Below are 14,960 nucleotides of genomic sequence, written 5' to 3' on the forward strand. Positions count from 1 at the left end.
CTGGAGTGGTTTTTTTTTCAAAAAGGGAAGGGGATTGAGTGTAATTCGTGCGCTGTTTCCACATTGTAATATTTAAACTAAAACTAGGTATGTTTAGCTACGCAACATTTGATTTGTGTCCAGGAAAGGGGGGGGGGGTTGGGGGCGGGGCACGGCCCCCGTTGGGCCCTCCCCCGGATCCGCCAATGTGAGTGGTTTTAATAATTTATTCACCAATCATCTCTGTAACTGTGTACCTGGTACTCATTCTTTTATTGAAAGAAATAGTCTGCATAAGTGAAGAAAACAAATTAGCACGAGTAGGAAAGCAGCTAACGTGACTTGTATGCCCTCTTCACTGTATATGTGCGTCCACTGTTTAAACTGCAGAATGTCAGAACAGTGACCAGACATCCAATAAAACGTCACAATCAGTGTTTACTGAAAGTCTCCGAGTTTTCTTGTATCTTTTTTGTTTTCAAAGTCTGGGAAAATGCCATGTTTGTATCTTAATTACTCAGTTGTATCATGTAAATGTTAATTTATTAACTTAATTTGTAAACACATTGTTCTGGGTTCTGGGTTTTATGTGCTGGACCCCTCTTATCATTTTTGTTATCCTTCAAATAGATTATATTTAATTATGCTTTGTGATGATTGTGAAAATAATAATTACCGGTAATGGGGTAATAGGGAGACTTTCCCATAGACTTGTGCACAAAATTTTCCGAATTAAATGTGCACCAGACAGAATATTCCCTTGTCCTTTTTCCACGAATTTCGATATTTTTACTAATTAAACCACGAGCAACAGATATAACCTAATTTCGACGGCAAAATTTTGCCTCTAAAGAGGGGCTGCGCCACTAGGGAGACACCTAGGTGTCTCCCTATTAAGCCCGTGTCTCCCTACTATCGAAATTTCTACGCTAACGTGTCTCCCTAATAGTACATTTGTAGGAATAAACCACAATCCATATAACATAATAGGTTATACCATCAGAACAAAAAAATATTTGCAATATTGTATAATTTTGGAAAAAAGATAACGGGTTATATCCCAGCAATGTGTGCAAAATTAATTTTGGTCAGACATGTCATGTCATATAATTAGACTGGCATGTGTCTAGCTTAGTAAATAAGATTTGAAACTTTGCATCGCGGTATTGCAAACTAGTGAGGGTTTCGGTATAAACACCATGTGTAGAAATCTCTTTTGGGAAGATGTATGGTACTGAAAAGAACAGGTTGGTTGTGATTGTGAAATTCGACGTGATCACCCCCCCCCCCCCTACTCCCAACCAATGAGTATCCTATATCCACGGCTACCCAGCCCATTTCCCCGGCAAATGGGGCTCCTGTATATACCCTCTGCCACCCTATACCCACTGCGGACCAAATTTTCTCTATGATTCCCTTTAGTGTTTCTCTTCGTTTTGCCACAAATAAACCTAACCCCAAAATGCCTCTAAACCTGTTTTCCAGAAATGGGGAAACACTGTGTGGACTCGCCCAAGTCCACACAACGTCGCCTCTACCTGGTTTATGTGGACCTCTTTTGTTCGGAGGTCCACACAGTGAATGTAATGCCTACCCAGCTCTGTGAGCACACCCCACTCCCCCACCAACAGCATCCTCACCACGGCACGCCGCGCCTCAGCGGTCAACAGTGGCGAACCCCACGCCGTAAGGGCTTCGCACTTCGCGCTTGCATCAGTAATGATCAAGGTATTCCCCCCCCCCCCACTTTTGAGAAGCGATTGACGCCCCTGCTTGACGCCCCCCCCCCCCCTTACTGAAAAATTCCTGGCTACGCCACTGGCGGTCAAGCTCCAACATCCTCACCGTCACGCCCAGCGTTCACAACCTTCAGCATCCACAACTCAATGCCTCAGTAAATCATCCAGCCCTATAAAGGCAGCCTCATCCACTTTGTCCGGCTTTCTCCTCGAGACGACCAGAGCATACTGACCGGAACGTCGGGTTTCACAACCAACCGGTTCTTTTCAGAACCACACATCTCCTCAAAAGAGATTCTTCCACGTGGTGTTACCGCAAACCCTCGCTGTGTTACTAGTCTTGTTTAATCTGAACAAGTTGTCTTGTACTCCTTGATGCTTGTATTCCTCGAAAAAAAAAACCAATATGAGATTTTTTTTAAAATTAATTTTAATGTTGATTTTAGTTCAGTTTGAAAAGGAGCACCTAATTTAGTGGTGTTTGATAAAAAGGTAATTAAACTATTGCCCCATACCAATCAAATACAATTACTTGCAGCTGTTAGAATCCGTTTTGTATCCAAACGATCGATTGAGGACAAAAGTTCACTACATAAACCCAACAATATTGAAACTTGCTGTTCAGTATTTGGCAGAAAACACTGGTAGCTTAAGGTCAATGTTGTCCACCTGAAAAAAAATGCATACATTGGTTCTTGTGTTGTTGGTTGGCGTAGCGGCAGCTGGATTTGCTCCACTGTACAAAGTTGAGGAGAACATCAAAGGCAGTTATATCATCAAATTCAAGTATACCCAAAAACCTTTCTGTTCTCAATTTCAAATTCATATTGAATATGCACTATAAGTAAAGTCTGTCACGAGTCAAATATAGCACAACGGGCCAGCGTTTATATCTAGTTTCCTCGGCATGAAACGACTGAGAATATTTCTGTTATTTAGCTATTGCCGGTACCTTACCCATTTATATTCCTGGGTGGAGGGAGGGGTAAAGTGGCTTGCCCAAGGACACAACATGACCAGCAGCTGGATTCGAACACCTAGCTGACCCTTTGATAATGAGTCACAAACCCTAACCATTTTTGACTATACACTTCCACATGATGGCAAAACGATTTTTCATTGCATTATCGTTTAGCTGTTTTTATCATTTTGTTCATCAAGGGATGATTTAGATGTGGACACCGTTGCGGATGGCATCCAGCGTCGTGTGCAGCAGCGGCGTTTGGGCCGCGCAGACGTCTCTCATCGCTACCATCGAGTCTTAAAGGGAATGGCCGCAGAACTATCGGAGGAAGCCCTGGAATACGTGAGAATAAGATCCGGTTTGTCTTTCTGCCTCTGCGTTAGTTTGTCTGTCTGGCTCTCTGATTGTTTGTATTGCTGTTCTTAGAAGACATAAGACATCAAGGTGAATGGATGAAATAATTGCAAATGAATGCTTTTCAGATTCTAGTGTTTAGAGAAAAATGTTAACAAACATTTTGTTGTTGATTTCCACTTTTGCGAACAGTCATGGGGTTCTTCGAAGGCCTGAAATGCTTGCATAAGACAAAGCGTAGTTCACTTTGAAGGCCTGCTGAACTTCAATGTACAATAACTTCTCAAATCATGAGGTCTTCTTTGGATTCTGAGAGTCTAGCTCTTTCCAAAAGTGTCTGTTTGATGGTTTTTGATTGAAATATTTCAAGAAATGCAAGAAAGTTGTTTTGAAAAACTAAAATGCGATTGTTCATGTACAAAAAATGACTCGAGTGCATTTTGGTGTTCATAAAGGAAAAATAGTCCGGTTCTTTCCATTTGTTGAGCTTATTGGGTCTTCGGTTGTGCAGCAGTCATGCATAATATTGTTGCACTTCCCAGATCAACCCACCAAACCAATATTTGGTGACATATCTTCCCCGTTTTATTTGTCTTGTGCTAGATTCGAAGCCTGGATGAGGTTGAGTACGTGTCCGAGGATGGTGTGGCTCACGCGATGGGACAGCCATGGGGACTGGACCGTATCGACCAGAGAGACCTCCCCCTTGATCAAAGCTACAAAACCTTCTCTGAATTCAGTGAGAAAACCAATCTTTATTGTGAAAATAATTTCCACCTGTCCTTCCAAATGGTGAATTGCGCTTTTTGTAGATTTTCTTAGTACCCTTTTCACCTCTTTTTGCCATCGGAGTGTAATGTGGAAGAGATAAAGAAAAGTACTACAGTCTATTCCACCAGGCCGGCGTTTATATCCGCTTTTCCTTGGCATGAAATGACTGAGAACGCTTATATTTCCACATTTCCTCCCCGGATGGGATGCCCGGATCCTAGGTTACTCCCCAGCTAATGTTGGTGTCCATTTATATACTCCTGGAAGGGGAGAGGCAAGTGGGGGTAAAGTGGCTTGCCCAAGGACACAACATAATGAACAGCAGCTGGATTGGAACCCCAGACTCTCTGATCATGAGTCACAAACTCTAACCACCAGGCCACACTCATAATGTTGGGGGGGGGGGAGCAGTTAAATTAGTTGAAGTGGAGTCATTGCAAGTGGATATATGTAAAATAAAGTCCTTCAATCTCACGTCAAATAACTAGCTTTTGATATGACCAGTCAAACAGGCATTTCTTTTGCTTTGGTCAGTTGTTACTTGTGTCCAAATGCAATTGCAATTTGACCCGTGTGGAATTGACTTGATTCCTTCTCTGTAATTATTTTGTTGGACCCAAATTGGCTTCATAATGATCTGTCACTTCTTTGGCCCTTCGTTTGAAAATTCCAAGAATGGGATCAGAAAAGTGAGCCAAAATCCAAATACACACATCTTTTAGCTTTGAACTTTGTTATTATTGTTTCATCAAAGAGCAAGGAGCGGGTGTTGAGATTTGGGTTTTGGACACCGGAATCCGACCGACCCACAAAGAATTTGGAGGCAGGGCGTCAATTGAACTTGACACGTATGGTGAAGATGTAAGTCACATATCCTGAATATGATTGTTTAGATTTCACAGTAGTTTTAAGAAAGCAAAAAAGGAAAACACTAAATAAGATATTGAATGTCCTATTTTTATAATTCAAAGTCCTTTATAATTTGTCGTGTGCCTGGCAGAAGGGCATTATGCATGTGCCGAAAACATTTTAATGAAATCTAAATATTCCGTCAGAAATGAACACAAATTTGCTCCAAAAGTTACTATTCATACGTGTGACAAATTTCAAATTCGTACGATTTATTATATCCTACGCGTGGCGGGTGTGCATGGGAGGACGCGTTGGGGAACATTGAATGGAGCCTTTCAATGCAATTTTCTTGAAAGCGATTTTCGCTGTTCTTAACCTCCCACCCCCACCAAAAAAAAAATGAACAGAGCCAGGTTTCCTAACATTCACTCATGTGAAGTATATTTCATTGATGGAGAATAACTGTTTAAAACAACAACAACAACAACAACAACTTGGAAACTGAAAGTTCGCTTCAAAACAAACAATAGATTTATTATTGTTTTTTTGTTCCTTCAGGGTACAGACTGCAATGGCCATGGAACTCACTGCGCCGGTATCGCGGCGGGCTCATTTTATGGAGTGGCCAAAAAGGCCAGCATCAAGTCTATCAAAGTCTTGGGTCCTTGCGATTCAAATGGTGGCTACAGTCGAATCATCAAAGGTAACAATGTTTATTGAAAGTTCAGAGTCAAACTCAAAATATCACGGAGAATGCATCTTTAAGTGGTTGAGGCAAAAAGTAGGGGGGGGAAACGTTATAGATTTTTGACTTGATTAAGTTTGGGTGCAAATGTCGACTCATTTGATGGAGTCCAAAGTTCCTTCTATTTTTTTTGTTTAATAAAAAAAACTGGATATGCAACGAGTGAATTTTGTTCTTTGTTTTCAAGGTTTTGACCACGTTCTCAAGAATGCCAAGAAGCCAGCAGTTGTCTCCATGTCTATCGGTGGCACCAAATCCTGGTCCATGGAGCAGGCCGTCAAGAAGGTCGTCTGGGACGGCATACCGGTTGTCGTAGCGGCTGGCAACAGTAACAAAAAGGCCTGCGACACATCACCAGCTTATCTGGGAGAGGTAACTGTTATAATTGAATAGCTTGTCGCACGACTAGATGAGAATTGGGATGTAATTGACTTGTTACTGGTTAATGGCGATCTGACTAGGATACAAAAACCCAATTCGTAGGCTTTCTTTTAGTACAAGAATCATTCAAATCACTCGTGTACTTTACAAGTTACGGAATTTTAAACACAACAACCGTTTTATTAAAGTTCTGTCCACGGATAACAAAAAAGCAGGCGAAGTGTTCTTTCAGCAAAACGAAAACAAATCACATAGAGATGTGTGTGAATTGTTTTCGTTTTGCTGAAAGAATGCACACTTTTTTTGTGATCCGTGGACAGAACTTTAAAACTGTGGTTGAAGTAAATGAGTGATTTAAACGATTCTTATACTACAAGAAAGCTTATGAATTGGGCTTTCATATCCTAGCTTTTCAAAGTGCTACATTCGGAACGTCACTAAAAGCAATAGTCCCGACAATTAGGCTTCGCTTCTTTTGACTCACCCTGTATGAAACCACAATCGATTTCGAGTGGGAAAAAAAACCGAGTCAAACTTGTTTCTGTTGATTCTTTGTAGGTGATAACCGTTGGAGCAACTAGGAGCAACGACCAGCGAGCAAGCTATTCTAACTATGGGGAGTGCGTGGACATCTTTGCCCCGGGCAGCCAGATCCCAAGTGCTTACTGGAAATCAGACACATCTGTCAAGACCATGGGAGGAACCTCCATGGCTTGTCCTCATGTTGCCGGTAAAAAGCTCCTCTCTCATCATGAGTGGTGCATTTCACACTAGGACCAAGCATCCTGTGAAATCGTAGCACCTAGTACAGGTTGTCCCACAAAAAAAACTAACAGTCGAAAACCAATTAATAAAGATATATTGCACGCGGGTTTGGAATATTTTCAAATGACATCTTAAAGTCAGATAGCCAATCTACCGTACAAACTTTATTTCATTCAATCGATGCATTGGAACAAACGCTATGCTTCATCGAACTCAACGGTTGAAAATCGTCTAGGGCCACTTTTATTGAAAGTGAGAAAGCGCAGTTAGAGAAACACACAAAGGATTTAATTCCTTTGTTCAAGAGAAAATGTGAGACTTATTCTTTACCGGCTTCGATCTGTAAACTTGATAAATAAAAAAGTTGCCCAAGTGGTTTTTCAAGTCCCGTATTGTGATTGCTGTATCTTTTGAACAAAACATCCTAATGAAACCAACTAAGCATTTGGAAGGCCAATTAGTATACTCAGCAATACATTAGACACGATTTTGAGTACTACCTCCACTTTTCTGAAAAAGCATATCCGATTCGACTGTTATGTTTTTATGGGGCAGTCTGTATCTACTCAGTTGAATTTCGACATTTTTTTTTAAACTGCTTCAGATTTATTGTGTTCTTGATCATTGAATCAGCAAACACACAATGTTTTTCGCAAAGAGTATTACCTTTAAATAATGACAAACTAACAATATTACTGCAATCAAGAAAAATAAACATAAAAGTTGTCACATACATTTCACTAAAGTCTTTATTGCTTTTTTCCCAGGACTTTCGGCTCTGTACTTGGCTCAAAATCCAGGCCTAAAGCCAGCTGGGGTGAAGTTTAAACTCAGGAAAGATGCAACGAAGGACAAAATATCTGATGTGAAGACAGGCAGCCCCAATCTTCTAACCCATGTACAACCCAACTAAATGTCTGTTCATCAGGAGTGGTTCCAGAACAAAAGGTTCTGGTAGCAGAAGTGGTTCTTTACACAGTTGTGCTCCATCATGGTTCTAGAACTGAATGGGGGGGGGGGGTAAACGTTTGTTTCAAGCAAATTTTGGTTTTAAAATAAAGTATAGTTTGAAGTTTTATTTTAAATAATCTCCAAATGAAAGTCATGTGACTTCATCAAGGAATAAATACATTGTAATACAAAGTGCTAATGAATTAAACATTTAAATCAAATGTCGGGAGCTTACAACTGTTGTATAAGGTTCTTCATCATCTTCAAATTAAAATACCTGCAGATATTTGGAGTTAATTTAGATGACAGCATCCATCAGATTTTCAGATTTCAGAAAATCAGAAAATTTTCAGAAATCAGATTTTTTTAAATTTTTAATCAAACTCAAAGCAATTATTAAAATTGTGTTCTTTTCTGTTATTCTTTGCAAATAATTTCACAGTTACAACTGTAAGTTGACTTGGACAAAGCTTATCTCACATGAAAAGAAATTACGGCAGTGACGATTTATCATTTTCTGGGAAAGTTTTTTTTCTCCAGAAAATCATGACCATGCAGAATAAACATACACCATTCTTTTGAGCCAAAAGACCTGAAGAGATTGCATAAATGAATTATTATTATATGAATTTGTGAACTGTAAACTATAGACTTGACCGATCTTGAACAAAATAGCAACCTCAATACGGCCATCCATACCCAATGATACTTCAGATTGAAAGATATCATGCAATTTTAAAACTGTTTCTCTGTAGCAGTGGCCGGCAAGGCGGGCTCTGCGTCGTGCCACTGTAGTTGAGATAGGTTGGATGTCGCCATAAATTTCTGCCTTTGTCTTATGTTCCTTCCATGATATATTTTGCGCTCTCATGAGGAGGCGAGTGTAGGGCAAGTTGTCTCTACGTTGACACTGTATGCAATGATGTGAGCCAGCACGTTGATGACATCACCACGGCCATGGCGGACAAGAGAGCCTGGAAGAGTTTGCTTTCATCCATCTCGACTGCGGCCGCCCAATGATGATGATGATGAAAACTGTTTCCCCTCATAATTCTTGGATCACGCACCTGAGAACAAAAAATACTAGATTTGAGTCCTCCTTCCCCCCATTCACCGAGTCTTACCCACTACAATTATAACAGTGTTGTAGTCGAGACAATCACAAATCCAGTCACAAGTCCAGTCACAAGTCTTTTCATATAAGTCCAGCCACAAGTAAAGAGATGAACAATGACAAAGGAATGATTTTAAAACTTTGTTTTAATAGCCAGTGGCTTGACTTGAGAATGAAGGACATGTGTGACGAACTTGTGATTGACTTGCAGGGACTTGACTCGAGTACAACACTCATTACAATACCAACCATGCATACACGCAAATCTTATTTAACCATGCATGTCTTCTTGAATCATTTTATAAATGTCGTTACAATATGAAATAAAATGGTATATTCAACCCTAGAAACAGCAAAAATTCTTTGGTTTATATATCAGGGGATATAAACCGTGCATCGGGCACACAGATTAGTCTCGTAAAAAAAAACATGCATTGGGAAAGATGTGTGTAACACAGTATTATCACAAGTGTGAGTGCACAATAAGGCCTGGCCCAACCTCGACCCCAGGGTGTCGAGCAGTACGCGCCCACCACTACCTGCTCTTTCACCCTGGTATTGGATCATTTGCATGTGCAAGATTTTTGAACACGTATGCAAATGAGGAACAGTCTGGTGCCTGGATATGCGTTACACATTAGCGTTTGTTTTTGTATGCGGTGTCTGGGGTAAAAACAGAGTCGATTCGTAGCAGCACCAGTACGGCGTGAGTTACGAAAACACAATTTTTGAAATCAAACTGTTACGATCTTATCGAGACAACATTCAGTATCATATTTCATATTTATATGAGCAAATTGGAAAGGAAATTAGTATTTTCGAGAAGGCGTGGACGAATGATCGCGAAAACACCTACTGCACGTTGTGAATAATAGCACCAAGTACACGATAAAAATCCATTACTAGCCAATTGCGGTATCCAATCAGGATACAGGAAGAAAGTTTCCTATCCAGGGTTTACTATTGGAAACGCGGTTGGAAATAAAGTAAGCACTGGGGACGAGGTTGGGCCTGGCCGTGTTGCAAGAAGTCTTGCGTGAAATCGATCAAAATGATCCCTGCCAGAGCTTACTGCGACGCCGAAAATGCGACGCCGATGGCACATATGGAACACTATACTTTGTGGTCAATTTTCGGGGACAGACAGACAAACAGACCGACCGACCGACCGACCACCAAGTGAGATATAGAAGCTCCTGTCAGAGCTTAAAAATAACTGAGACCTGATCTTTCAGTTTTAGTTTTAGGACTTAAGATTGCTCATAAATTATCCTTAAAGAGTAGTGCCCCATGCTCTTAAAGTTCTCCTAACGAATTGTCAACTCGTTCGACGTCTCGTTCAAAGTTGAATAACCTTTGCTCAGAAAATAACCGATTCCAAAAAAGAGCAGACGACGCGACAAAATGACGAACAGTAAATGATGAAGAGCGCCCCCAATAAATCAAAACAATTCATCCGAAGATCAGTCACAAAAACATGGCCGCCGCATTTGCCGTGTCAAAATTTGTACTTGGAATTATGGTGCAAAATCTGTGATAATTAGCTGTTCTTCCATAGTTCTCAGGATGAGTTCTGAGGATTTGGAAGGTTCTGTTGCTAGTGGAGGGGACTCTTCGACGTCCAGTGGTCTCGGTAAGTAAGAAAATCAATCAGTTTTGGGATGGGAATACCGAGTGACGTGAATACGGCGAGTGAGTGGCGAATGTGACACAACACAGCTAGGCAGCTCGACCCATCTTGCTTGCTCGAGATGGAGAAATGAACGATTGAAAACCGAATGTCGGACACTTCGCCCCATTTCCACGTCGCCCCATGTCACTTCGCCCCTAACCACTTCGCCCCATCCCCACTTCGCCCCATTCCCACATCGCCCCATCCCCACTTCGCCCCATTCCCACTCTGCCCCATTCCCACTTCGCCCCATCCCCACTTCGCCCCATCCCCACTTCGCCCCAGCCGTTACATGTAAAAAAAAATCTCATCTATATTTTTTGGCTTAAAAAAACAATTTCAACAGATTCACTAATTGCTTACCAACGGAAAGAATTAGCCCATCACCAAATGAACAATTCATAACCAACCTCTCAAGCTAGGCTCTCCCCTACCGAGAAAAAAGCTTGAAGTAAAAGATCCAACTTTGTTCCCAACCCGGCTATACCAACCCGTCTCCCACTTATCTGAGAACGACAATACCTTTGACATCCTAATTTCACTCTTGGAGGAACCAGTCTCATCTAAATGAAGTTGTAAGTCACTCACATATCAGACAAATTTTGACGGAACATTTTCCTCAAGGCAGTGAGTTCCTTTTAACTCACTGACCCATACCTACGGATTCTTTTGAATCCAGCGGCTGATGATTTTATTCACAAGCCAATAGGAGAGGCGTCTCTGAATGGGATAGAGCCATGATCATTTCTCTCATCTGTGTCTCGAGCACCTCATCAGAGAGTTTGTATTTTTCCTAAGTTTCTAGAATTGGGAGCATTTATTATCTGGGGTCTTTGGCAGTTTATTTGGTCTGCACCCCTAGCCTTCACCTTTTTCATACTACATGGGGCGAAGTGGGGATGGGGCGAAGTGGGGATGGGGCGAAGCGGGGATGGGGCGAAGTGGGGATGGGGCGAAGCGGAGATGGGGCGATGTGGGGATGGGGCGAAGTGGGGATGGGGCGAAGTGGTTAGGGGCGAAGTGACATGGGGCGACGTGGAAATGGGGCGAAGCGTCCGACACCCTTGAAAACCTATGCCATGGTGTAATGGTAGATCCATAACTGTGTCGGTCTTAATGTTGAACCAGGTTTTAATAATTACCTCTGACTCGAGGAAACTAGGCCTAAAACTAAAGTAAAGGAAAGAATGTTGCATCCTGATGCCTGACGCCACTTCAGCAGTTGTGTACAAAATCTTAGTCACACTTGTAACTGGGTCTGCATGGTCTTGGGCGCTAGAACTCCTTTTTTGACATTTGGGATGTTGGTCTGTTATACTAGCGTTATAAACGTTATTGAATGATTGCTGTATGATGTCTAGATCTGTACTATAGGGGTTGAATTTCACGGATAAATTTGAAACTCCCCCCAAAAATTGTGAGTATCATTGATGCCCCATTACTTCGTCTTTGACATGTGGACAAGCCAGTAGGTGCTTTCAAAGTAGCTTGAGTAACTCCAGCTTAACTAGCTCATCAGGAATTCACATGTAACGCTGGAGGCATAACTATGGCGTGAGAGTGTGGTCTTAAGAATAAGAGACCCTTCCAGAATGGCCTTCCCAAAATGGTCCATTTTCACCTCTATAATTAGGCCCGCCGAACGGCCCCCACGCACGGCCTAGACAACGCTGATTCTCTGGGTTGTTGGCTGTTTTCAAAGTGCTGTAATTTCCGTTTTAGGTGTCATAAATGGCTGAAACTTGTGTACAATAAACATTTTCATACCTTCTGTCTTGTGTGCAAATTTTATTTCTTAAAGACTTCAAATAACTTTGTGACGGCGAGTTGAATATGGGACCGCAGCGCGCGGCGCGATGCCAACCCGGAACTTGTCCCCATCACTTTCTCTGAGCACTACATTAAAATGCCATATTTACCCAGATAACCCCATCGTAGATTGATTAATCAGGTACCAGCTTAAAGAGGAAGACGTCATCTTTTCAGTGACGTATGCGTGTTAGTCATTTTTTTAAGGGGGGAGATTTTATAACCTACCAAAAATGTCTTTCCCCCAAACAAGCAGAAAGGTCACACGGCGGTCGTCCATCTTATTTAGTTAATTATGCAAATGAAATGCATCATGTGATGATTACCCAAAAAAAATTTGCGCAATATATGTGGGTACCACACCGCTTTCAAGCGCCGCTAGTGGGTTCAATTTTTGTCTGGTGCGGTGTCGTGAAAAGCAGTCGTGGTAAGCTTGCGTCAAATTTTGGCAAAGTGCATAGGTATGGCTGTTGCCTGTCATTCAGTATTCGTCAAATGTGCGCCCGCATGCATGCACTTCTGACTATTCAAAACTACAGTACATGTAGGGGTGTGCATCGGAACCGGGTACCCGACCGCTGATGTCAGGAAAAATTTCCAGATTATGGGATCGGGTACCCGTAACCAACTTTACAAATTACTTAATAACTTCTCAGACAATGAAAAAGAAAGGTTCTGAATACCATTTGTTGGGATTTTCAAAAATAAAAACTAGGCTATATTGAAAGTCAAAAGAGATTTTTCACGTTTCTGTGCATTTTAATTGGTCTCTTAAAGAAAATTAATTTGTCAATCGAAGTGGAAGTTCATGACGGGCAGCTGGCTGAGTTGAAGTAGTCTGGTTCTCTGACCAAAACATTTCCCTTTCTTTAACATACACACGTGAAGGGTACAGCGCATGGTATACAGTGTATATCACAGTGTTTCCCCTGGCTAATGAACTGAGCGAGGTGGTAACAAGATGATTGAAACGAAATTTATGCAGTCTGCAAACTGAAAAGAATGCAGCACTCACAGAAATGCGCGATGATTCCAAAAACACATCGAAACTGTGAGTTCTTGATACATGGAGGTAAAGGAAAACGCTCATATATTACACAAAATGATCTTTTTTCAATTGATATTTCCTTTATTGTAAATCTTCACAGCGAGGTGGTGATATTGGCAAAAATTGAGCGAGGTGGTCACTGAAAGTAGCGAGGTGGGCCGCCTCACGTTTGAATGGGCAGGGGAAACACTGATATATCATATCCAAAAAACATCGCATGCGTGATCAGAACAGCCAGCCAATCAAAGTGCTGCGCGCCTCGATTTAGCATATTATAATTAAGATGTGCGCACTGTGATTGGCTGGCTGTTCTGATCCCGCATGCGATGTTTTGTTCCGATATGATACGGCCATAACCAGGCCCGTTCCCCTTCAGGTTTGTACATTAACCCTTACTCTCTGAGGGTAGTTTACTGCATGTCAGTTGGTTATGCCAATGCCCTCCAGCTGCAGTATATTGGAGGATAAACTATCTTGACTGTGAAGGCTCCAATTGGCAGGAGTTGGAGGCCCTGGAGGGTGCCTGATACTGACCAGCTGGGGGCACTCACTTTGTTATCAGAGGACTCTCATTGTTCTCTGTGGCATGTATTGGAGTGCCTGTCCAGTTACCCTTGAAATGACATGGCAGATATTGGAGGGCCATGCAAAAAACATAGGAGATTTTCTTGAGGCACATATTGGCATGCGTTGGAGGGTCTAGTAGGGTAAGGGTTAAAGAAAGGGAAATATTTTGGTCAGAGAACCAGACTACTTCAACTCGGCTAGCTGCCTGTCATGAACTTCCACTTCGGTTGACAAATTAATTTTTGTAAGAGACGAATTTCACCAGAAGGAAGCACGCGAAAGTCCTAATTTGGGGGGAATATTGAGAGGTACCCCCGGTACGGGTAAGTAAACCCACCTTCCGAGTATGAGTTGGAAAGATTGAAATAAATTTTTTTTTTATTTTCAAATCCTCACTTTTGTGCATCAATGTTCGTATGGCCCAGCATGTAGAGTCTACTCAGTGCGAGCCATAGACTAGGGCTAGGATTGTCCCAACTATGGCGTGCATTAAAGCGACATACATACTGTACATGTACATGCAGCCCTAGGCCGATCTGTAGAGACAGTGACATTTTGTTCCCACGTTGGGATTTTCTTTAGAATTAACCAATTAGTTCCTCTACTGCCCCAGACTGCCCTGCCTGTTAGTCCATACTGCCCTGCCTGTTAGTCCATACTGTCCAAAACCGCCCTAGCCCTGTACGGTTATTATTTATTCACTAATAAGTACCAATAATTACCATTTGGTTAATTCAGTTTTGATCATATTAAAAAAAAATGGCCTATGAATTGAAAAGTCATCGTACATTGTGTATGCATACTGAAATTCAACTGGAAAATGGCGTAACATACATGTAATGGTTCTGCATTTTGATCTAAACTAATGGTTCAAACAATTTTAAATCATTTCAGTGAAATCTTATTGTTAGTTTCTGCTGTACCATTTTTTTTTTAAAAAGGTAATTGACTGCATAATGGTGTACATCTCTGTTGCACACGGCACAATAATGTAAAAGCCCCTTATGTTTACTGATGACCTGAACATATGGTATACACATGCATACATTTTTACGCCTCCATGCACATATTTAATGTTCATGATATCCTGTTGTGGTTGGAATATTGGTGTGGCTGTGAAACCCCATCCATCTTTGGTCTGACAACTTGACCTTTGATTAACACGCACGGCCGCGGCACTGTATGTAGTACACACACGAGATGATGCACTCATCTCGGAGCATGAGTGCAATATCTCTGTTGTTCTGTC

The 14,960-nt window shown here is 41.6% G+C and overlaps 2 protein-coding genes across 2 annotated transcripts in view; both read left to right on the plus strand.

Annotated features, from left to right (window-relative positions):
- Window positions 1-1,203: 1,203 nt before the first annotated feature.
- LOC119740618 (aqualysin-1-like) lies at window positions 1,204-8,027 on the plus strand. Its single transcript, XM_038215980.1, has 8 exons — window positions 1,204-1,226; window positions 2,880-3,024; window positions 3,640-3,775; window positions 4,562-4,668; window positions 5,218-5,362; window positions 5,592-5,776; window positions 6,344-6,515; window positions 7,318-8,027. The coding sequence occupies exons 1-8, from the start codon at window positions 1,204-1,206 to the stop codon at window positions 7,461-7,463; spliced, it is 1,059 nt and encodes a 352-aa protein (XP_038071908.1). The 3' UTR covers window positions 7,464-8,027.
- Window positions 8,028-10,078: 2,051 nt separating this feature from the next.
- LOC119740619 (kalirin-like) overlaps window positions 10,079-14,960 on the plus strand; it is a 57,688-nt gene continuing 52,806 nt past the window's right edge. The window contains exon 1 of the mRNA XM_038215981.1: window positions 10,079-10,248. Within this exon, the coding sequence (XP_038071909.1) occupies window positions 10,182-10,248 (67 nt within the window). The 5' untranslated portion in view covers window positions 10,079-10,181. The remainder of the gene's footprint in view (window positions 10,249-14,960) is intronic.

Source organism: Patiria miniata, unplaced genomic scaffold, assembly GCF_015706575.1.
Source record: "Patiria miniata isolate m_02_andy unplaced genomic scaffold, ASM1570657v1 HiC_scaffold_5, whole genome shotgun sequence".
Classification (NCBI taxonomy): Eukaryota; Metazoa; Echinodermata; class Asteroidea; order Valvatida; family Asterinidae; genus Patiria; species Patiria miniata.

What these genes read in the sequence shown, in the direction of transcription:
- LOC119740618 (XM_038215980.1), top strand. Translation starts at nt 1,204, where the DNA reads ATGTATGGTACTGAAAAGAACAG. An exon ending in CAAAACCTTCTCTGAATTCA is followed by an intron (nt 3,776 to 4,561) that starts GTGAGAAAACCA and finishes GTTTCATCAAAG; the next exon opens with AGCAAGGAGCGGGTGTTGAG. An exon ending in CTACAGTCGAATCATCAAAG is followed by an intron (nt 5,363 to 5,591) that starts GTAACAATGTTT and finishes TTTGTTTTCAAG; the next exon opens with GTTTTGACCACGTTCTCAAG.